We start from the raw sequence: 21,802 nt of genomic DNA, 5'->3' as shown, positions 1-21,802 counted from the left end.
TAAAATGATAAGAAAACCAAATACAGAAAAGCAATTGTCTTTGTTTGGATTGCATTTTTCTGTACTTTTTATAGAAAAATTACTATAGCTATTTGATATATGTGAGAAAAAAAAATAATTGAAAAATATGTCCACGAAAAAGTAGCAATTTTTCAAGAAAAATTGCAATCCAAACACACCCAATCATATACAAAAATCTTGTTAGAGTGACAATCTAAAAAGTGAGGGGAACATCAGTGAATCAAATAAGGAATGGACAATGAGTTGAGCGGTTTGAACTCTATGACTCCTTTCTAGTAGTTGGGGGTTCGATTCCTACCTTTGTCAGGTTTCCAAATATCATCACAAATTTATAGGATAATAGGCAAGTGCCACTCAAAAGACGCACGAAGTGTCATCCTTTACAATAGAATAGGATTAAAAAAACAGAAACAAAAAAAGCCTCCCCCTTGGTAATAGAATAGGATGTTCCGCCATCCCCAAAAACCCCTCCTTGTAATATGACAGGAAAAAAAAAAAAAAAAGCTTCTCCCATTATAATAATATAGGATTTCCCCTTTTCCAAACCTCTCTTTGTAATAGGATAGGATTTTAAAAAAAAAATTAAATAGTAGTTGGGCTTTTGGACTCGAAAAGTCTTCAGGTATGTGTTTGTAATTTGACCAAGAACAGTATGGGAATTGTACCAGTAGCTTTTTCCGATGGTTATGTCATGGGCAAAATGGCACACCTTGCTAGGTGGTTTTAGACTTAAAATGCACTTTGACATAATTGACTAGATACGCAATGCGGATGAAGAGATCGCTTAAAGGTGACGACTAATGGGATTTTATTTAAGATAATCCTCTTATTAAGCATCCCCGACTAATGGGACTTTTAATGGCAGGAATGGGTTTATGATAATTGGCATGGATTACGTGGGAATTATGTTTTCTAGATGAACAAATTTGATGGTTTAATGATGCATAAAGATGCTATAATGGCACTAATAAAAGAGTTTGGCATCCTCCTAAGCGCATCATTTTATCGAGGTCAAGGGATTACGAGAAGAGGATAAACTATACTCCACTACACTACTAAAGCTCAGCCCTCGAATATGTATAGCCATAAGACTTTTATGGTTACTGCAATGAGGAAAGCAAACATGTGGAATTTCTTTGTTGTTGGTACAGTTTAATGGGTGGTGCAGTTAACGCAAGGAATTCTGTTTGAGGAAAGTAAACTGGTAGTAATGGGACACCACTGTGTTCTGCATGTACTGTAATATTTACCAACAAAAACTTGATCTTTTTAGGTCACCATTAACAGCATTAGGGAAACGTGGAAAGAATTAACCCGTCTTTTTGTGACCAAATATGAAAGTATCCAGCGGCCGCCATATCTTATCTTCAAAGGAAATACATCTATAGCAAATTTTCAGATAATATATTTGATGTAAACTTTCATACAAAAAAAAAAAATTACTTGCATACATGATCGTACATAGCAATAAGATGGCCTTTTTTTTAAATCTTAAAAAAAAAAGACAGGATCATTTTAAAATGTCACGTGAGTGTGCTCGGAACAGTAGATTATTTGGAATGATTTTTTTTTTTTTAAATATTGTAACAATTTTTTGATATGATAAATATAAGATAAAAAAATAATTAAAAAATATGTTGACAATAATGCGAGCAACTAAGAATTTACCAATAATCTACCATCCAAACAAACCAACTCGATTTGAAAAAGTCTGACAAAAAAAGACAAAGACGTAAGTCAGGGGGGAATTCTGGGGTAAGTGGGTCTTAGTTAAGGTCTAGTAGAAGCTTCCCTTCCAACCTTCCCGTTGTCCCACATCGATTCTAAGGGGTTTGAGGGTCGGGTAGTTAAGTCCCCAAGGTTGCCTCAAGAGTTGCCGGCTTTTGAGGTGGACTTTGGGATTAGGTTTAATTGCTTTACTTGAAAAAGTCTGACAAAAAAAAAAAAAAACAAACCAACTCGATTATGGAATAAGACCCATTGTTTGTTTCAGAGAGAGGCATCCATGAGGCTGGGAAAAACAAAACTATCAGTGTCAAAATCCCAAATGGTGCCTAATAAACAATGGGCCAGACTGAAGATTGCTTGACTTGTTGGGCCCTGAGATCATTACGGCCCAAAACTAGTATAAAAACCACAAGAGTCTCAGTGTCAAAAAAAGTAGTCCACCTATAATCATACTCAAATACTACTAGGAGGCATAAACCGCGCTGTGCGCGGTGGAAAAAAGAAATGAACATGCCCAATTTGATAAAATGATTTATACTTAATCAAAAATGGATATGCTCTCAAAATAGTGAAAATATTTATATTAATATAATTTTTGAGCTTTTAATGCAGAAAATAGACCATATTTCAAATCTTCCTCATTCATATAAGAACTCAAATACTGATTCATATAACTCAAATATAGCGAAAGTACGAAAATCACAAAGGGATGGATACAAATATATACTAACAATATAAAAATCAATAATCATCCTGCGGTGGGACACTTTCTTAGCTTACATAAACTAACTAAAGATAAATTCTGAAGCTATAACAAAGCTAATATTTGTCCTTTTTATAATATCTATCCTTATACCACTTAATATTTGTCCTTTTTATAAAGTACAAATGTATACAAGCTAAGCTTCAGTTTTGGCGATCCCATTGTAATAAAGAACCAGTAAACCAGAAGCCACCGTTAGACACCGTTAGACACACATAATAGTGCTCTACAATGGTAGTGAAAAGGGAGAAAAATAGAAAAAAGTTCTGGGTACAAAAATCTGCCAAAAGCAGTCTCATTATCTACTCTTGTTCCTTGCTAACTTTAGCTGTGCTTTGCTCCGGGAAAGGTTGCATTCTCACATATGAGTTTCTAATCAACGTTTCCCCTTTCAGAGCAGCAACATAGCTGTCATTTGTGTCCTCTTTCCTCTGCAACTCCTCAAGGAATTCTCCCAGCCTCTCTTTATTCACTTCCACATTATCTAATTTGACAAGTACAAGCAAACAAAAGTTTGATCAGTAATCCTCACCCTAAGAATAAGTGATTTGAAAACAGTCGTGCAAACAGATGCATAATCCAACAAGAAATCCAAGGAAAATACCCAGTAGCAATTCAGCAAGTTTAAATACCTTAAGAACCATAAAATCCTAATAACACAGCATTTTCCTTTCTTCGGTAATTGAAATCAGCCAACAAAAAGTATCAGCAAACACTCTCATAGTTTTATGCTTAGAATAACTAACATTGTTAGGATGATCTTCACTTCACACACAGCTGAAATGTTGGTACATCTGTTTAAAGATGTACTTCACTTCATAGTTTTATACTTAGAATGTGTATATATACATATATATGGTTTCTGGTTTTTTCTTTTCTTTTTTTCAATTGAGCCCTTAACTTGGGAAGACTATGGAAAGAAAAAAAGGAAAACGCTGATATATCAGGATCGGTTCAGTATATTAGCAAGTAAAGCAATAAGTTCCACGTACATAAATAGACATCCAAGATTTTCTGACTTCTAATTTATTCATCTAATAATCATGACCCAGAATTGGTTTCTCTAATGAGAATTCTTAGAAACCAAAAAAAAAAAAAAGATCTTGTGATTAAAAGACTGCAATTAGAGCTAAGACATGACAACAAACTACCTGGATTTCCCGAGAGAATTAAAATCAATGTTCCTAATTAAATTTGATTATCATTTTCAATTTCATTCATTTCAAATGCATCCTAGAATTGGTTATACCTTCTTGATTGATTGGACAAGTCCATCAATATATATCTAGGAGCAGTACAGTTGATTCCAACAGCAACAACTCAGTCGCATAAATCAGCAATTGCAGCACAATCTGATATAGGATCCCCTTCCTCAAGAATCTCAGCATAGTCCTATATCAAGAAGCAATCAGGCAAAATAGACAGCAAATCATCTAAATTGCTCTAGCGTAAGAAATGTTTAAGGTACACTGAGATAGTCACAACTCAAAAACAATACCATAGCTTCCAATTTGTTTGGAATTGTCTCAAATGCAATCAGGTCAGCACCAGAGTCAGCAAGAACTTGAACTCATTCTTTTATGGAAATGCTTCAAAGTCTCTAGAGTCACTGCATCCCCATATATGCCACTGCAATGCATGAGAAGGTCACAAGTCCTCGAGAGGAAAAGTTTCTAGCACAAGTTCAAATATTTCAATTCAGTATTTGGGCACTGAAATACTACTCTGCTTCCAATGTAAGAAGAGAATTAAAAGATTCACCTATATTTAGAACCATCAGCAAGATACGCATTGGCTTCCAACAGAAACAGCAACAAGGAGTTGACGTTTAAAGCTTTTGGATCTCCAATAACATCCCAAGAACCTTTGCTGGCTCTATCATAATATATATCCCGTATCTCGCGGGCTATTTCAACACTTTTCCTGAGTAAAGCTTCACCATCTTCTCTTGATATCCCCTTAGTTGCAAATTCCTGAAGAGTAGCCTGTCTCCCAAAAAAGGCAAATCAAAAGTCCTCAACTTCATGATAAATACTTCCAATAATAATTAAACAATAGCCATAGGAAGGCTCGAAAAATTAAAAAATTAAAAAGACAGCCATATAACCTGATATGATGCAGATATTATGATATTACCACCAATTTTTAGGTAATCAAGGTGTACCTGTCACATGAAATAAACAATAAAGAATAAAACAAGAAAACCACATGGCCAAGGTCCTAATATTTAATTGTAGTTGAAAGAATAAGGCCGAATTCATACAACTTTTTAAGCTAGCTACTTTGGAACTCCTTAAAATTATCTGAATAGTTTCTTTGTCATCACTGGTAGCAATTCAGGGTTAGTAATAGACCACAGAGCCCAAAAAAAGAATTAAAACCACATAAGAAGCAAATTAAAAACTAACGTGTCTCTTAATCGTAGCCTTCAGTGCTATCATAACCTGAAATAATCCATTGTAGATAGACCTTTTGGTAAGGGAAAAATCGAAATAGAAGAAAGAATTAAAGAAATAGTGAGGGTTAGTAATAGACAACTGAGGCCAAAAAAAAAAAAAACATAAGAAGCAAATTAATAACTAACCTGTTTCTTAATTGTAGCCTTCAGTGCTATCACAACCTGAATTAATCCATTGTAGATTTTAACCAATATAGAAAACATTACAAAAAAAAGATTGATATTTTGCCCCTTAAGAAATCACCGCACAATTCTTCGTTGTGATATCTTAAGGTGAAGTAAATTTCTAATCTTCACAAGTAATATGTATTGGATTTTAACAATCTCATGGATTAATCAACACTTTTACCAAAATATGGTTTAACGTTAATCTATCAAACTTGTTGACATGGATTACACTTGTGGACCACAAAATACAAGCCAGCTAGCCAATAACATTACCTTTTTCACTGTTCACAAACTTAGCAAGGCTTCTGCAGATCGTGCACCCTCATACCTGAGAATAAAAATAAATTCATGAGGAATACAATTGTATGAACTCAAGCCATGTAAGTTGTATTTACATAGAGTCAACATCAGGACAAATATAATTTCAACAGAGCAAGGTAAAAAAACAAGCCTTTTTGAAAACTCCAATATTTCACATATACTCACTTTTTGGGTTCCAAAGAACCTTTTGCAAACCATTGGACGGTGGGGGTAAACAGAAACACCATATTCGCTGCAAAGGCTCTTATGCTCATTGCAGTCCACCAACAACAAATATAATTTGATAAAAGTTCAAAACTTAAATTTATTTTTGCTATAATTCACAGCTAAACCATTGATTAATCTTTTAAATATTGAAATTAAATCAGATGCAAAATAGAAGATTCACAACAGCGAAGAAAGTTAGACTGATATTGATGCCAACAAGCAACCAGAGAGCAATGGACCTCAAGTTCCACTTTCTCAAGATTTTAGTGATGGAAATCAAATAAAACATATCCAGTTTGCAAGGATGAAAAGAAAAATGTAAGCACTTTTTCAAAAATATGAACACGGACTCAGAGGTGCCATTAAATGTAGTTCAATGAACCAGAGAGAGAGATAGAGATAGAAGCAAGAACCAGAACAAAAGAGGAGAAGCACTTACAACTTGTCCAAGAGAACGCATCCTAAGGCCTCTTGTATGCATAAAATCAGTCAACGTTCGACCATCCACTGGTGAGAGTTCCAAAGAACCAAAATCAGCAACCTGTATTGCATAATGAAATGCCAGGGAAACTTAATTTGGTTGTTATGTTAAAAAAAAAAATTAAAACAGAACCAGAGAGAGGGAGAAGAAGATATTCCATTATTACCAGTTTAGGAAGAGCAATTTCATTGTAATACTTCTGTGATAAGCCAATCAGCTCTTGCATTGACTACCAATCGCAAGTAGCAGGTTAGTGCAAATCATGCAGTTTAGGGAATCTTTATATCAACTGCCAAAAATAAAATCTTGTACCTTGCGATGAAGCCCAGTCTCTGACTCTTTTAACCGAGTAAAAGCAGAATCAGACAAGAATGTCTTCAATGGCATCAGTCTCAACATGAGATTCTGTAGATAGTGACACTGATTTTTCAGCTTCCACACTCATGTCACCTGCAACAGGCTTCAAGTTTCCAGATTGACTTTTCATACTACCGGTGATCTCCAGGGGTTGACCTTGAATTCCAGAAATCGACATGGACGCTATTATAGCAGTGGCACGTCCTTGGGCGGTAACAAGCCCGTGGATGAGAAAAAAAAGCAGAAAATTGCACGTCAGGGACAAGGGACAAAAGAAATACGAACTTTAGCCAAAAAAAAGGGGGCAGAGCAGAGGCAACCTGAAGAGAAGATCCGACCTCACCGGAGAGGAAGAAGAAAGCTTAATACAACAAAGGAGGAGGAGACCGAAGTTTTTTCCAAACGAACGGCACAAGATCTGCAACCAACAGTGAAGATGGGACCTCCTTGGGCGGTAAGAAGGCTGTGGCTAAGCAAAAAAAGCAGAAAGCTGCACGTCAGTGGAGAAGGGACAAAGAAACACGAATTTTACAAACAAAAAAAAAAAGAACAGAGGCAACCTGAAGAGAAGACCCGACCTCACTGGAGAGGAAGAAGAAAGCACAAGATCTGTAACCAACAGTGAAGATGACACGTCCTTGGGCGGTAACAAGCCCGTGGATGAGAAAAAAAAAAGCAGAAAACTGCACGTCAGTGGACAAGGGACAAAAGAAATACGAACTTTAGCAAAAAAAAAAAAGAGGGGCAGAGCAGAGGCAACCTGAAGAGAAGATCTGACCTCACCGGAGATGAAGAAGAAAGCCTATTACAACAAAGGAGGAGGTCAACAAAATTTTGTACCAGTTTCCAGAGGATGCGGATAAGTGATAGAGCAACATTATCCCAAAAAAAAACCAAAAAAAGAAAGAAAGAGAATGTAGTGGGAGAGAGAATGCAGCGGGAAGAGAGCAAATGCAGCAGAAGAACAGAAAGACGGAAGCGCGGGCACATGGGACACTGGCAGGCGAGGCCAGATGGGAAAACTAACGCGCGATGCGCGAACAACATGATGATTCCAATCCACATGCCGGGCACGTGAGAGGACGACGAAAATTCTGGCTGAATGGAGTTGCCATGTTATCTACTTATGTTGAAAAAGAACACTCCATCCCGCTCTCCCCTCATTTCAAATAACACACGCGCACCCACACATCGCCGATATCGATTCAGGAGAAGGAGCAGAGAGATTCGAAGAGGAATGGCGACGAACATAGGGATGATGGACTCGGCTTACTTCGTCGGCAGATCGGAGATCTTAACTTGGATTAATTCCACGCTACATCTCAATCTCACCAAAGTCGAAGAGGTACACTACTTTCCCATTTCCCTCTCGACATGCCTTACGAACCCTAGATCCTTTTCGCCGTTCTCTCTCTCTCTCTCTCTCTGTGTTTCTTTTTTTTGCCTTGCAAATTGTGAATTTTCGTAAAATCATTTCTACACAGGCATGTACAGGTGCGGTCCAGTGCCAGCTGATGGACGCCGTTCATCCAGGAACTGTGCCGATGCACAAGGTCAATTTCGATGCCAAGACCGAGTATGAAATGATTCAGAACTACAAAGTCCTCCAGGACGTTTTCAACAAGCTCAAAATCACCAAGGTCCTCTCTCCCTCTCCCCCTTTTGCTCTAGTTTTTAAGGATTTTTTTTCTTGGGGGAAAGGTCCTGTTTGATCTCATAGAAGAACATATTTATTGTCTCCTAGAATATGAAATTGGACAATTTTACAAGGTTCTTTGCTTTTCCTTTTTTGGTGCTGAGATTTGAAGATGGTAGCAGTTTCGTTTTCTCCTAAAATTATGTTTAACCAGTTGATTAATAGTCTTTGTTTGTCGTAGTATAGCACATTGAGGTTAATAAGCTGATCAAAGGAAGGCCTTTGGACAATTTGGAATTCATGCAGTGGATGAAGCGCTACTGTGACACTGTTAATGGAGGATCTATCAACAGGTTTTCTCTGAACCTGACTGCTCCCTGACCTTTCTGTCTTACCTCAATTGAGGAAAACTATCTCTGTGGTTCACTCTGCTGTATTCATTTAATAATTTCTGGTATATCTAGCTGCTTTATTTCTTCTTCTTTTTCTTCTTCCTCCCTTCTTTTGGGGTAATGTTGTATCATCTCTTTTCTTTGTACTGTTTATTTGGTTTCTATTTTAAAGATCTCCTAAGAATCAATGCTCTGTTCCCAGCATGAATTTGGATTGTGAATTTGCTGAGCTTATGGGATGTTTTATTTTTGGGCTGGACGCCAATCATTTGATAAGCACTTTGTGTTTGCTACTTTAGTTTTCTTCATTCTCAAGTAGGTTAGATCTGCCACTACGTTGGTATTGTGTGTGAGTATTGTAAAATTAGTAGCTCGTAAGTTTTACTTATCACCAAGGTACTTGAACTCAGAATTATGCAAAACAAAACAAGAATGTAAACATGTTGCAGATACTTATATATTTATCTCTGAATCTCTGTAATTGCTCAGAAATAGTTAAGCTACATGACACTACTTAATCATGTGGTCGGAGCCTCAACTATCCATGTCTAATTGAGAATTTCATTAGCTGTTATTTTAAAGGACTCCGACTCAGCTTTTGACGAATGTTTTTTTTTTTTTTGTAACTCTTGAATGTCAAACAACAGTTACAATGCTCTTGAGAGGAGAAGAGAGGCCTCCAAGGGTGGAAAAGATACTAGCAAGAAATCTGTTCCATCACAGCCTTCAACTAAAAGTGCAGCTCCTGCTGCTGCCAAACATGCTCCTCACAATGCTCGAAGAAGTGATGCACCCCATGTCAATATTGCAAGTCAAGCTGTCAAGTCCTCTAGGCCTTCTTCAAGCGGAGGGTCTTCAGTCTATTCTGAAGCCGAACGAACTGCATATGAACAACAGGTACTATACTTCATCCATTATGAAAATGATTTTGATCTGAAGATATTGAGACTTCAAGGGGTAATGAATATGTTCTAACGCAGATAACAGAGTTGAAATTATCCGTGGATAGTCTTGAGAAGGAGAGGGACTTCTACTTCGCCAAGTTGAGGGACATTGAAATCTTGTGCCAGTGCCCTGAGATTGAGAACCTACCTGTAGTATTCTCCGACCATCTTTATTTCAGCAATTGTACAAGCATAGGGTTTTGTGGTTAAATGTTTCATCTGATAGCATTCTATGTTGCAGGTGGTTGAGGCAATAAAGAGGATTCTATATGCTACAGATGATGATGCTTCAGTGGTTGCAGAAGCTCAAGCTATGATATCTCAGAACCAGCAGCAAATAGAACCATTGGATACCATACCTGAGGAGGAGGAAGACCTGCTGAAACTAGAAACTCAAAAGAGGAAAAGTTTCATCAATGTTGATGTGGATGCAGCTGCAAACAGTACCTTGTCCCCGAGGCAAAGGATTTCTGATGCTTCTGATGTCCATTGCAGTGGATCACCCCTGGTGACATATTGATTGTCTATGAGAATTTGGACTTCAATGGTGTACACAATCTAGCAGCTATGCTAGTCGTTGTTGTCTGTTCAAAAACTACTTAGTGTATCTCAAAGTTTTTGCTTCTTTTAGTTGCAAATAGTCCTACTTAGAACATAAAGTAGGAACAACTGTCTGGGTATATCTTAGGGACATGCTGCATGACTGGAAATATATTTTTGTAAGAAGAGGTCCTTGAGCACTTCATTTAGGATTTATCAGCAGAATAAGGCTTACTTCCATGGTAGCTCTAAGCGATACCTTACACCATTTAACCTAAGGTCTTAAAAAATGCAAGGGGAAAACAGTAAGTTTTTAACCAACTTCAAAAGTTAGCTGATTACTAGCTAGTAGTTACAATTTTATTACATGCCCAGAAATATGTTCAAATGCCATCAGGTGAATTTCATGAAGTGGTTGTATAACGTTGGCATTTTTGAGCCAAAACATAATAATAAGAGAGAAACGAGCGAATTAAATTCAATCTATTATGTAGTATCAGTTGTTAGGCAAGCCAAGAGGTTTACTGGTGCAGAACCCCTTGTGATGACATGGTTGTGATTTTGGTCTTGGTCTCCTTTCTCCTCAATGCAACGCAATGAGGATGGATGCTTATGGGGTCGGAGTGGAGGTATTGAAAAAGATAATGAAGGAGCTGGAGAAGCCAAATGTCTCATCTTGGCAAAATTATTTTGTTAGACCAACTTCCTGGTTAATGGCAAGTACATCTCTTCGCATGACTATAATCTTTGGCTGCCGCTTTGAAAAGCTATAATAATCTTTCCATCACAACTATGTAAAACACGGAAGGGGAAAATTTTTGAAAAAACCTTGGCCATAACTGAAACGCAGTAATCGCCTTCGGTTGGTTGCTGCTAAATCCTAAAGACTTTTTCTTCCTTCGACTGCCAACAGATTCGGCCAATGCACGCATAAATAAATGGCAAAAATGTTTCATTTGGAACGTTAAAAACCCAAACAAACGCAGTCAAGACCTCGTTTTCTAAATTTAGGACAACCCATCACCAACGTCAGCAGTATGAACCCATCGGCGAACAGGGTAAGACTGTATGTACATGTATCCATGTTGGACAGCATGTTTCACTAATAATTTCCGCATCGAATTAATTTGTTGCATAAATGATTTATTTAGGTTCTTGTTGTGCTAGGAAACTGGCGCTGTAAATGCACAAGGTCAGGTTGAGAGGAGGGTGGACTCAACAGATTATAGGTCATCTGCCGGAGGAGGCCTAGACCAGAAGCCAGTGCAGGTCATACATCAGCATCATGACTCATCCCCGGATTCAAAAACTAGTGGCGGTGTCTTGGCCAATGCTGCTGCTTCCATTGCCTCAACCTTAGAGTCTGCCAAGGAGGCTATCTCTCGGAAGTAACTTCACAATAGGCCCTTTTTTTTTTGGCACTTCTATTGTTCTACTTCATCTCTGTGTCAGCTTTCGCTTGTTTATTCAGGTTTAGTTCTAGTTCAAGAATTTCATGTTTGATTGGAGAGTGTTTTTCACTACTCATCACTCCATCTCCAGGACCAAGGATAACGCCTTTTTTAACTACACAAGTGAATTATTTATAGTAGACTTTGGCTTATGATTTACTATCTGTTTTCCCTTGCTGTCTATGGAATGTTGGGTATCTTTGTTTGCTCTCTCTAATCAATCTGATTACCGAAAATGTTATGGACACGTCACTTGTTATGACTTATGCCCCCAATTCATTTGCTCGTACTTTGGTTGGCATCCGTAGACTGGCAGCCATGAACATGCCTATATATTAACATTAATGTATTAAACCCCTTGTTGATGCTTTTATTATCAAAGGTCAGGATTGACGATTATTAATTCCTGAAGAAGCTGGCCAGAAAGGCCTCTTCGTTGCTTTTTTCCGTGAGCAACCGATTCACAAAGTGATGTAATTCTTAATGCCAAGGGAAGGAAAAAACAATGTAGCACGTAATCATGATCCCCACAAAAAAGGATAACCCTCAAGCGAGATGATCCCGTAAACCACACACCAGTATCAGCATATGGTGATGTAGAGCAATATGGCGCTTAATAGAAGTCCAAGCGAAGAAAGCAATCTTGAAAGGAAATACCGGCCAACTAGTTTACTTTTATGTGGTGCTCTTCATCCAAAAAAAAGTGAATCCGATTCCCTGCAAATTGGGCGTCATTAGATTCTATAAACGTCCAACTCAAAGAGCGAATCTCAGCTCATGTCACTCATCTGGACTGGTATTAGGCTATTCCAGGAATATGCCAAATCGAATTTTTCTTCACAGCCGAAAGCATAACAATTCAGTGCCCTTTATTCTACCTCGGCCCCTGGCTGAATCCCATCCATGGTTCAAAGTCGTGGTCGCGGTCACGGTCGCGGCCCGGAACGTTCCACATCGGTTTCGGCATATCGGTCGCGGTCTCGGTGAGACGCAAATTTTAAAGTATTTAATATTCTAAAAATTATTAATAATATAAAAAAAGTATGCTAAACAAAAATAATAAAAAATAGCAAAAGAAATGGCCAAGTCAATCCGTCACGATGTAACTCGGCCGATTTTTCATCTTGACTCGGGATAACTCGGAGTGACTCGGCCGAGTCAATCCGTCGCGGTGACGTCTCGGCCAATTTCTCGGCGAGTCAAGTATCTCGGTATTGTTTCGTCACGGTATCGTATCGGTAAGAGCCGAGACGGTGACGACTCGGCCGAGTCGTCTCGGTCTCGGCCGAGACTTCGAACCATGATCCCATCCACCTTTCCTCTTTATGCTTCTCAGCACGTTCGTCAATTAAATACAAGCAAGAACAGAAAGCAATGCATTTTCTGTGTGTCTCCACTGGCATCTTCTATTAAATTTTTCAAGTGAGTGAATTTGGACAGCTTAAAGTACGACGTACCTAATTTTCTTTTTCTATTTTCCTGATTATTTGGTACAGAAATGGGTTTGGCAATATCAAGGTTTGCAAAAATGCTCTTTGCGAAGAAAGAAATGAGGATTCTGATGGTTGGTCTTGATGCCGCTGGCAAAACTACTATTCTGTACAAGTTAAAGCTTGGAGAGATTGTTACTACCATCCCCACTATAGGTATCTGCTTGGAACTTCTTACTGTGTGTGTTGTGTATGTGTTTCAAGTTCATATGTAAGCACTAGTTACATGGATTGCTAACTAGGATGTTGTATTTATCCTACACAAAGCTCTCAATCTTCCCTAATTAAATTTGTTTGCCCAGAGGGTGCTTGTAAAACTTGAAAATTGTATGATGTATCTGGTCTCAACGGTTTTTTGGGATCAAACAGGCTTCAATGTAGAGACAGTGGAATACAAAAACGCGAGTTTCACAGTATGGGATGTAGGAGGGCAGGATAAGGTACTTTTTCTTATCAATTACCTAATCTTTCTTTACTTATGAAAATCAATTGGCAAAAATCTTTACTAGCCAAGGGCAAAACCCATGCACGTCTTATGGTCTCCTCATGCACGCATGCGTTACAAATCACTGCTATCTGCATATCAGGCATGCTAATCACACATCGAAAGAGCTTCTCTTACTACTATACTCATTCATCTACAGATTCGACCTTTATGGAGGCACTACTTTCAGAACACTCAGGGCCTTATTTTCGTAGTTGATAGTAATGACAAAGAAAGAATTTCAGAAGCAAGAGATGAGCTCCATCGAATGCTTAATGAGGTACGTTCTGTAGAACGCTTAACACGAATCGACTATCCTACACGAAGTGCTTACCCAAAAAAGTTTAAAAAAAAAAAATCCTCCACGAAGTAGTTGTCATGAGATTCATGCCCACAATTTGCTTCTCTTTTCCTAGGAGGAACTACGTGATGCCATCCTTCTTGTCTTTGCCAATAAGCAAGATCTCCCAAATGCCATGAGAGTTTCTGAAATCACAGATAAACTTGGCCTCCACTCACTCCGTCAGCGCCGCTGGTATGCACGACTAAACCTGTGCAATCGATCTGCCTAAAGTAGTGCTGTTTAGACACATCAACAATTATGTGCACAAAGAGAAACTATAAGACTACATAAAAACACCATAACACGGTTCTAAGAAATCCTGAGGAGTTACTCTATGGGATTTATCTTATAGGATATGACTGATGCAGGTATATCCAGAGTGCCTGCGCAACTTCGGGTCAGGGACTCTACGAGGGCCTAGATTGGTTGTCTAGCAATATCTCAAGCAAGGCAAGCTAACTAACATGGCATCTTGATTCTCTAGAATTTTCCCAATTAAACTGAATACTTAGATCCTACCCGATCCCCATTCCCTAACAAATTATGCACTACCACTAAGCGTGTTTTGTATTTGCCATTCAGGCATAACTGCAGAAGCTGTCAACTTGGCGCCTCCAGAACTTATTTCCTTACGTCTAGACAGGTAATGAATCACAAATTCCTGCTAAAGAAATTTAGGATGCAGAACGGGCATGAGCAAGTGAAAGCATGTAAAATTTAGATATTAAGCCCTGTCATTTTGCATCGAGTAAGTGTAATGCAGAAGGTCTGATACTGTGTGCGAAATGGCATCTTCTTCTGTTCCTATTTTTCTTTTTGCCTTTTTTGCTGTGATGGTAATGAATCACTTCTTAGCCCCTGCCTGAACTAGTTTTGTTCGCACTTAGACACTTAAGAAGTGAAACTTTGATTGCTTGAAAAGGCACGCCTAAATTTATTCAAGAAGCACCAAGCTGAAGAACAAAATTACTCAGGCAGTTAAAAAGCAGACGTTTCTTGCCACGTATACATATATGTCAAGAAATGTAGCCTGGAAAAATGTAAGCTTATAGGGAGCAAGTTTTCGTTGGAGAATTCAATTGTGATTTGTATGTGAAAATCCGGATAAATGTTATGTGTGATTAAATGTATCGAAAGCTGATACAAAATGCAGCAAGGGCTTCAACTAAATTCATAGAAATGGCCAAACCACTGGCAAATTAACCGGGGTGATCTGAATTTCATCGACGAAGTTAGGACAATACATTATCTGGCACAGCTGCAATATTTTAAGAATCTGTGCAGCCGAACAAATAAACCGTTGAATGATCCTTTTTAAACTGAACCTGGAAGGATTGTCAAGCTATGTGATTCTGGCAAAGACCAGACAACCCGGAACAATTTCGTTAAGATGTTGAACAAGTTATTTTAGATTTTCATACTTTAAAAGGTGGTGTGTCCAAAACTGAAGTTTAAGAACTAAAGTGAAATAGATTTCATATTTTAGGGGCAAAGATTCCAACAAGAAAGCTTAAAATTTGAGATGGAAGTGCATTTATAATTTAAGGGTTCAAAGTGAAATTTTACCTATTATCCGAGCATAGACAACAATGAAGGGTGGGGGAGAATAAAGCAACAGTGATTTTATTTTATTTTTTCTAACCACCAAAGAAAGATCACGTTGAAACAAAAATTAAATGGCCATAAATTAGGAAAAGGGAAATAGAACTAATCTGCCGTGGCACCGGCAGTTCAACCAACACACTCTTTAGGATTCCCAGCCCCCCGGCAAAAACCATACAATGGTGCTGCAAATGCGGTAATTATTGTGATTAAAAATGCACTCATGAATATTATCACATGTTGCAGAATTAAATTAATTCTGTGGAGAAAAACTTTTGAAAAAGAAAAGGTGAAAGTTCGATATAATGGATAAAACAATTGCGGAGTTATAGAAAGAAATCTATGGAGAAAAGAAAAAGAAAAAGTCGTCGGAAATGGCGCCGATTTCGATACCACAAAATGCGAAGTTTCCTCACTAATTCACTATCGTACAGCTTGCTCTACGGCTTTTCATTCTTAGCCCATCACTCCTCGGTTCCCAATTTTTAAATTTTAACATTTCCAATTTTAAAGAGAATTGTTCAGTGCAGTCAACTTTTTGTTAATGACACCTTCACTATCATTTTTAACATAAGATTTTTTTCAGAATTTTTTTGGCAGGAGAGAGGGTGAGATTTAAAGAAGCTGAGAGATAACAATCTGAGGAAAATTTGACTGCAGGATTTGTAATTAGTGAGATTTCAATTTTAATTGCTAGACTGAGTGAGGTCTCCTCAATTTTTATTTATTAGACTATATGATAAAATAAATAATAAAAATATCATTAACAAACAGTGGAATGTGATTAACATCTTTCTTTGGTGGTTAATGACGTTTTACGAGAGCCCATTAAAGTTAAAAGCTAATGCTAAAAGTATCACGAGAGACAAAAATGGATGAAGATGTTGCGATTCTGAAGAATCAACTTCATTTGCACAGGAGTCATACGGGTGGGACTACATTCAACTAAAACCATTACTAAATTTCGGTCCTTAGGTACAACATTTATGGAATGAATATATGGACTAGTTTGTATAGAACTTAAATGATCGTCCAGCTTTCTTTTCAGAAAACTCTGCGAGTAATGTGCTGACACGAAAGCAAGCTGTGCTACAATTCCCTTGGAAAAAGTTTAGATTGAAATAATTTCATCTGTTCGTTGGTTGAATGTTCTTCTTATCTGACCATTCTACTACTATTATTGAAGAACCCTTTTTTGTTTGTGAATCCGCATCTCATGTTCCCCCCACTGTTTCTTTCCCCCAACTCCATGCTTGCAGTTTCACCGTTTGATATATCATATCAAAGTCTTGGAAAGCATTTATATGTATATATATATATATTTATATGTGTGTGTGTGCATAGAAGTATTGCTTTGACAAGTACTCCAATTAGTGAGTGGTTTGGGATAGTAGACTACTTGGAATAATTTTTTGAAAAAAAATATTACAGTATCTTTTTGATGTGATGTATATGAAATAAAAAGGTGACTAAAAAATGTGTTGATAATGCAAGTAAATAAAATTTGGTAAATAATCTGCTATCCGTTATCATTCTCATAGTCAAGAGGAGAAAAAGACTAGTTCATGGTAAAACGTGATTCCATCAAACACGTGTTCGTTTTTTAGAAATTTAAAGTTAGGTTGAGGAATGACTAAATGCAAGAAGACTATACATATGGTTGTCTGCATTTAAATGGTAAATTAGATAAATTAAGTGGACTAACCAGATACTTATTGGACACATGTTAAAAGAATCCTCTTTGAAAGTTCATGCATTTGTACTATGTGGATATTTTCTTTAACGCCCCTATAAGAATAAGAGTATTCCCCAATTAATTAACGAATTAAAAAAATTCTACGACTAATGCTAAAGTTTAATCTCCTTTTGCTTTTAGTTTTTACTCTCTCCTATGTAGCACAGCTCACTAGGAGAACTTTCACGCCCGCTATCTACTGCTTAGATAGAATAGCTTGGATCTTATTGCTCATTTTTTTCCTCTTCGTATTGTTAGATCGGAATTTTTCAGATTAGCAAAATCATATGCCAAACATTTTCTCTGAGGTTCATGTAATGTTAGGTGCTAATGTAATAAACTTGTTAGTATATAACTTTTAAAATCAAGACGGGACATGATCTTCATAATTTAATGCAGTAAATAATTTGATATGGAAAAGAGAGACAATAATAATCATTTTTATATACAAACTAAAATTTGAATGTCCTATCATAAAAATGAAAAAAAAAAAAAAAGAACTGCATGACAGTGAAATCATATTTAAATACGTACCATCTTTTCTTTTCGGGTAAAAATCGAATGGATATTTAATTCCCACCATATAATAAGAACTCATAAAATTATTTAACATCATATCGAATGTTATTTATACTTCCATTTTTGTTATTTGCACTTTCATCATTAGTTTGATCACATAATCTAATCAATTAAAACCGTATAATTAAAATGATAATGGAAGTGTAATTAAAAAAAAAAAACATAGAAGTGTTAGTAGTACTATTGATTATTGAAGCCGTTTGCTCATGGCATGCTAAAGTCAGAAAGTTGCGAACCTGCAAGGCTGTAACGGAGGCGGGGCTTCCCAAAGTGGTCAGACTGACCGGTCAAACAGCAGAGGAGTACGTATTTTATTTTATTTTATTTTTAATAAAAAGGAGGGCAAGCAGGCTACTAGTCTTCTTCTGTACTAATGGTCGATGCTCGAAAGTAATAATGTACTATTTACGTACTATCATTCCGGAATAATTGGGTGGGTCCAATTGAATTACAGTAGCTGTTAAGTTGAAAAATCATTTTCCTTAAAAAAATCCATCATTTTGCTGTTGATGATCCTCAACCATCATCAGGCCATACCGGTACCGGCCTTAAAAGCTGAAAAGCCCTTGGAACAGGGTCTGGGAGGACCCCCCCCCCTCCTTCCCCCCCAAAAGTCTCTATATGGACAAGCCCTTCCCCACAAAATCAAAAAGGGTGGACAAGTCCATCAATATCCATATTTAAAAACCTCCCAAGTCCCAACCAACATCACATTCCTCCTTGAGCTGGAATTGAACTCCTCTTTTTCTTTTTTTTTCTAAGTTAAAATAATGTTACAAGCCTAGCTCAAGGAGCTACCACGTATCCAAACACACCCCACAAGGTGAGGTACCTATTGGCTCGCAAGAACTATTGTCAAAACCATGACTCTCTCTTGGGTTCCCACTATAGCCAAATTATTAGACACCTGAAAACCCACAACCATAGAGTGGCCAAACAAGTTAATCAGGAATCAGATGAACTTTTATGGATCAATCAAAGATATCATTGGCCGGTACAGCATATGAGAAAGAATCCTTTTATGCATGCAAAGCATAATCAGGGAAATTCCTTGTATTGTGATTTCACTCGTCATCACCTCATGAACATCAAGCACAATTATGACTGACAATTACGCATCTGATTTCAAAAGAGAAGAGCTAATTCAGGGACTTGAAATCTTTTAAACTGTCTCTCTTATTTTGGTTTGGAAGTTTTATCTCACCATTGTGATCACCCTTCTTTCCCGAGGTCTCTTCTGTATTGTCACGATGAAGCTTGAATCATCATTTCACAGTCTTTTTGACTGATTCTCAGATTCATAACCCACTCTCACAAGGTAGTTGCCGCATCATGTTTTTCACAGAAGAGCTAGCTCTTCAGTCCGATAACATGTTCTGGTTGCATCTAATCATACAGATTATTCTAGCCTCTCTTTGATCCAAAGACACAAGTCCAACATTTTATCAAGCTTTATCCCAACCCATCCCTCCCCCAACCTATCAAGCTTTGATTACTACTACAACCGCAATTTTTCTACATAAGGTCAAAGCCAGCAAGAAAAAGCATATCAGCAACTACTGAAATCCCACTGGCCGACAATCTATTCCTGCCTCCAAGAATAAATCTTTCTACACACAATTTACTTAACTAGTTACAAGCACATAGTCTAGTGCCAACCTGTTCTAAGTTGAAAATTATGTCACTCCATTAATTAGTCCTTTAAGGAACAACCAAAGACTTCCCACACCCATCACTGTCTATGATTCTAACCAACCTTTTGTGTAGGTGTCATTCATGTCTCATGTGAATGGGTGAAAGGAGGATAACAGGCAGATATAAAGTAAGTACTATGTCTCTGCTTAATGTCCTTTGCCATTGATGCTAGTCTATGAAATTATCAGAACTATGGATACAATGCAAGAAAAAGTTTAACCAAGCTCTCTTTCAATTTCAAGATTCATTCCCTCTAGCAAATAGTTTTCTGATCCATTACATGAATTTGGCCGGAAAATCAGTCAGATATGAGAGCATTCCATAATATTGCATGGCATTCTAAGAGCGCACATAAAAAAGAGACTATATGTAGCGCCATCCTCAGTATATTAGATAAATATTGCCAACAGAATCTACCAACAACAGCGTGAGAGTTATAAAGGACAATTATCCAAACTCACAGACAAACTGCTAGGTGAACTTATAACATCATTAACTTGTCCTGAACTCTGCTTCTCTTGAACATCTGCTTCGATGGTGATGCAGAAAGTACCACATCCCACGAATCATTAGAGCTGTCGCAGCTAAAGTATGCATCAACGACACCATTTGGGCTGCCTGGTATCGGCTGATGTTTGCGCTTGCCATTTTGGTAATGCTTGTTTCCTTGATCATCCATTATCTCCAGGATGAGTTTATAGCACTCATTTATGGTCTCCTGCATTAATTCAAATGAACAATCAAGATTCACCAATTGCAAATTTAGTACGAAATAAGGATATCGAAATCTGTAAATTGCAGAAGCAAGGACCGAAATTATCAAATTAGCACCCACCTTGCTAACCTTCAGAGCATCCATCAGCTGATTCTGATATTCCATTAATCTACAAGGATCAATGTCTTTAACAACGATCAACATTGTAGCAGAAGCAATCACAGATGGGAGATAATGCACAAGCTTAGCATCTGCATTCCAAGTAGGTTCATCATATAATGTATAGATTACTTCACCATAGAAAGAACGGATAAATGATCCATGGTTTCAATCCAAAGCAATAATGCTACAAGGACTTGATCTCCTTACCAGCAATGACAGAGAGAAGGAGGTCCTCACACCTCTTAAGAAACTCCAAATTCCTGTTAGTCATCAATCCAAATCTCCTCACGATGTGGTCAATGAATGAAAGAGGTGTCACCAGCTTCATCTTCCATTGAAGAGTAGACAGCACCAGAAGTTCCATTCTCTGAATGGTCTTCGCCTCAAAAACAAATTTCGCACTTTCCACCTTATGGAAACAGAAAAGCAACACGGCAACAAATCAAACACCCCACATTCCAAAATCAAGTTATAAGTACACAGAAAACAGAGAGAGCAGTACTGATTTAAAAAATTACAATTGAAGTACATACTTGAAAGTCTAACAGAAGGGGCACTTGGATCTCCTCCACCTTGGCAGCAATAGAAAGACAAGCGACAGCAGCGAGTTGACTCATCCATGGCTTATCCCTCTGAAAACAGAGGCTAGATATGAATCTATCATAGTAACTCACAGCTAAAACAGCAGTCATCGGGGTAAAACCATAATGTCCAATGACCCTTAACATCCATCCAACACCCTCTTTTCTAGCCACCATTAAAAGCCCATCTGAGTCAAGATTACTGCTCCTATTATTCCCCAAATGAGCCTCTTTTTCTTTAGATAAAAGAGAGACAAGCTCCTCATCTTCCCAAAATAGGTCATTTTCTAATAAAGTTAAGCTCTTTTTGTCACAGTAGTAGTAGTAGTCACTCTCATCTTGTTCAAAACCAAGCCCACTTCCCAAAACCTCATCAAAACGCTCTTCCTCACAGTAAAGGCCATCAAAGATTAGATTTTGGAGCTGGATTTGTGGTGGCTGTTGTTGAGAATGTGAAAGGGTAACCATCTTCTTCTGATGAGAAGAAGACAGTGAAGGCTATTCTCATTATCTTTAGGAGGAGAAGCTCCTCATACTAGTAGTACTCTAACCCAATCTTGGACCCAGTAACATATCTGCCTCTTTCTCTCTTTTCTGTCCTAGAGAGAGAGAGAGAGAGAGACAAGGGTTGGGGGCTTGGGGTTTGAGGAGGGGTGGGGGTGGGATACTGGGCTTGGTAACGAAGGGTGGCGTATACCAAAGAAAGGAAGCGCAGGATGGATTTTATTTGGGATAGCTTTCACGCCTGTCCTTTTTCCCCCCCTTAGACTTCTCTCTCTTCCTTAATGAATTTTCTTTCTCAATTTTTGTCTCAGTTTTTAAACTTTAAAGTGTGATTCGGAGGATTTTGGCGCTCAGCCAAGATGGGGATAGATACTGGACCAGAACCACAAGCATGTAACTCCTTGTGTAACGGCACATTCGCCCAAGCCCATTGTAGATAATTCCA

The 21,802-nt window shown here is 37.8% G+C and overlaps 4 protein-coding genes and 1 pseudogene across 6 annotated transcripts; 3 read left to right on the top strand and 2 right to left on the bottom strand.

The window, feature by feature from the left end:
• Positions 1–2,814: 2,814 nt before the first annotated feature.
• LOC113752835 lies at positions 2,815–7,248 on the bottom strand (annotated as a pseudogene).
• A 394-nt stretch (positions 7,249–7,642) lies between these two features.
• LOC113751059 (microtubule-associated protein RP/EB family member 1C) lies at positions 7,643–10,216 on the top strand. The gene is made up of 6 exons (XM_027294911.1): positions 7,643–7,849; positions 7,989–8,144; positions 8,387–8,493; positions 9,180–9,429; positions 9,513–9,626; positions 9,718–10,216. Exons 1-6 carry the CDS (start codon positions 7,742–7,744, stop codon positions 9,994–9,996), a joined length of 1,014 nt encoding a protein of 337 aa, XP_027150712.1. The 5' UTR covers positions 7,643–7,741; the 3' UTR covers positions 9,997–10,216.
• A 396-nt stretch (positions 10,217–10,612) lies between these two features.
• On the top strand, positions 10,613–11,408 carry LOC113752834. The gene is made up of 3 exons (XM_027296885.1): positions 10,613–10,732; positions 11,003–11,074; positions 11,184–11,408. Exons 1-3 carry the CDS (start codon positions 10,613–10,615, stop codon positions 11,406–11,408), a joined length of 417 nt encoding a protein of 138 aa, XP_027152686.1.
• A 1,371-nt stretch (positions 11,409–12,779) lies between these two features.
• LOC113753893 (ADP-ribosylation factor 1-like) lies at positions 12,780–14,644 on the top strand. 3 transcript variants are annotated; one of them, XM_027298168.1, is made up of 6 exons: positions 12,780–12,852; positions 12,964–13,113; positions 13,327–13,397; positions 13,602–13,721; positions 13,858–13,976; positions 14,153–14,243. In XM_027298168.1, the coding sequence occupies exons 2-6, from the start codon at positions 12,966–12,968 to the stop codon at positions 14,241–14,243; spliced, it is 549 nt and encodes a 182-aa protein (XP_027153969.1). In that variant the 5' UTR covers positions 12,780–12,852; positions 12,964–12,965. The 3 variants fall into 3 exon arrangements, with proteins under 3 accessions (XP_027153969.1, XP_027153970.1, XP_027153968.1); XM_027298169.1 differs by lacking the exon at positions 12,780–12,852 and adding an exon at positions 14,367–14,644 and having other exon boundaries at positions 12,863–13,113; positions 14,153–14,234; XM_027298167.1 differs by lacking the exon at positions 12,780–12,852 and having other exon boundaries at positions 12,863–13,113.
• A 4,955-nt stretch (positions 14,645–19,599) lies between these two features.
• Positions 19,600–21,528, bottom strand: LOC113751360 (cyclin-D3-1). Its single transcript, XM_027295341.1, has 4 exons — positions 20,806–21,528; positions 20,480–20,681; positions 20,231–20,361; positions 19,600–20,113 (listed from the first exon to the last, which is right to left on the bottom strand). The coding sequence occupies exons 1-4, from the start codon at positions 21,319–21,321 to the stop codon at positions 19,877–19,879; spliced, it is 1,086 nt and encodes a 361-aa protein (XP_027151142.1). The 5' UTR covers positions 21,322–21,528; the 3' UTR covers positions 19,600–19,876.
• Between the last annotated feature and the right edge of the window lie 274 nt (positions 21,529–21,802).

Source organism: Coffea eugenioides, chromosome 11, assembly GCF_003713205.1.
Source record: "Coffea eugenioides isolate CCC68of chromosome 11, Ceug_1.0, whole genome shotgun sequence".
Lineage (NCBI taxonomy): Eukaryota > Viridiplantae > Streptophyta > Magnoliopsida > Gentianales > Rubiaceae > Coffea > Coffea eugenioides.
The sequence above is the reverse complement of the archived record's forward strand: the minus strand, read 5'-3'. Positions and strand labels throughout refer to the sequence as shown.

Bases quoted from the DNA above. Each gene is read 5' to 3' on its own strand.
- LOC113753893 (XM_027298168.1), top strand. From the start codon at position 12,966: ATGGGTTTGGCAATATCAAGGTTTGCAAAAATGCTCTTTGCGAAGAAA. The intron at 13,114-13,326 runs GTATCTGCTTGG...GGGATCAAACAG, and splicing joins TACTACCATCCCCACTATAG to GCTTCAATGTAGAGACAGTG. The intron at 13,398-13,601 runs GTACTTTTTCTT...ATTCATCTACAG, and splicing joins ATGTAGGAGGGCAGGATAAG to ATTCGACCTTTATGGAGGCA.
- LOC113752834 (XM_027296885.1), top strand. From the start codon at position 10,613: ATGAGGATGGATGCTTATGGGGTCGGAGTGGAGGTATTGAAAAAGATA. The intron at 10,733-11,002 runs GCAAGTACATCT...AAACAAACGCAG, and splicing joins GACCAACTTCCTGGTTAATG to TCAAGACCTCGTTTTCTAAA. The intron at 11,075-11,183 runs GTAAGACTGTAT...TTGTTGTGCTAG, and splicing joins TGAACCCATCGGCGAACAGG to GAAACTGGCGCTGTAAATGC.
- LOC113751360 (XM_027295341.1), bottom strand. From the start codon at position 21,321: ATGGTTACCCTTTCACATTCTCAACAACAGCCACCACAAATCCAGCTC. The intron at 20,682-20,805 runs GTATGTACTTCA...TGTTTCCATAAG, and splicing joins CCCTTCTGTTAGACTTTCAA to GTGGAAAGTGCGAAATTTGT. The intron at 20,114-20,230 runs GTGGGTGCTAAT...GAATTAATGCAG, and splicing joins ATGCTCTGAAGGTTAGCAAG to GAGACCATAAATGAGTGCTA.
- LOC113751059 (XM_027294911.1), top strand. From the start codon at position 7,742: ATGGCGACGAACATAGGGATGATGGACTCGGCTTACTTCGTCGGCAGA. The intron at 8,494-9,179 runs GTTTTCTCTGAA...GTCAAACAACAG, and splicing joins AATGGAGGATCTATCAACAG to TTACAATGCTCTTGAGAGGA. The intron at 9,430-9,512 runs GTACTATACTTC...GTTCTAACGCAG, and splicing joins GAACTGCATATGAACAACAG to ATAACAGAGTTGAAATTATC.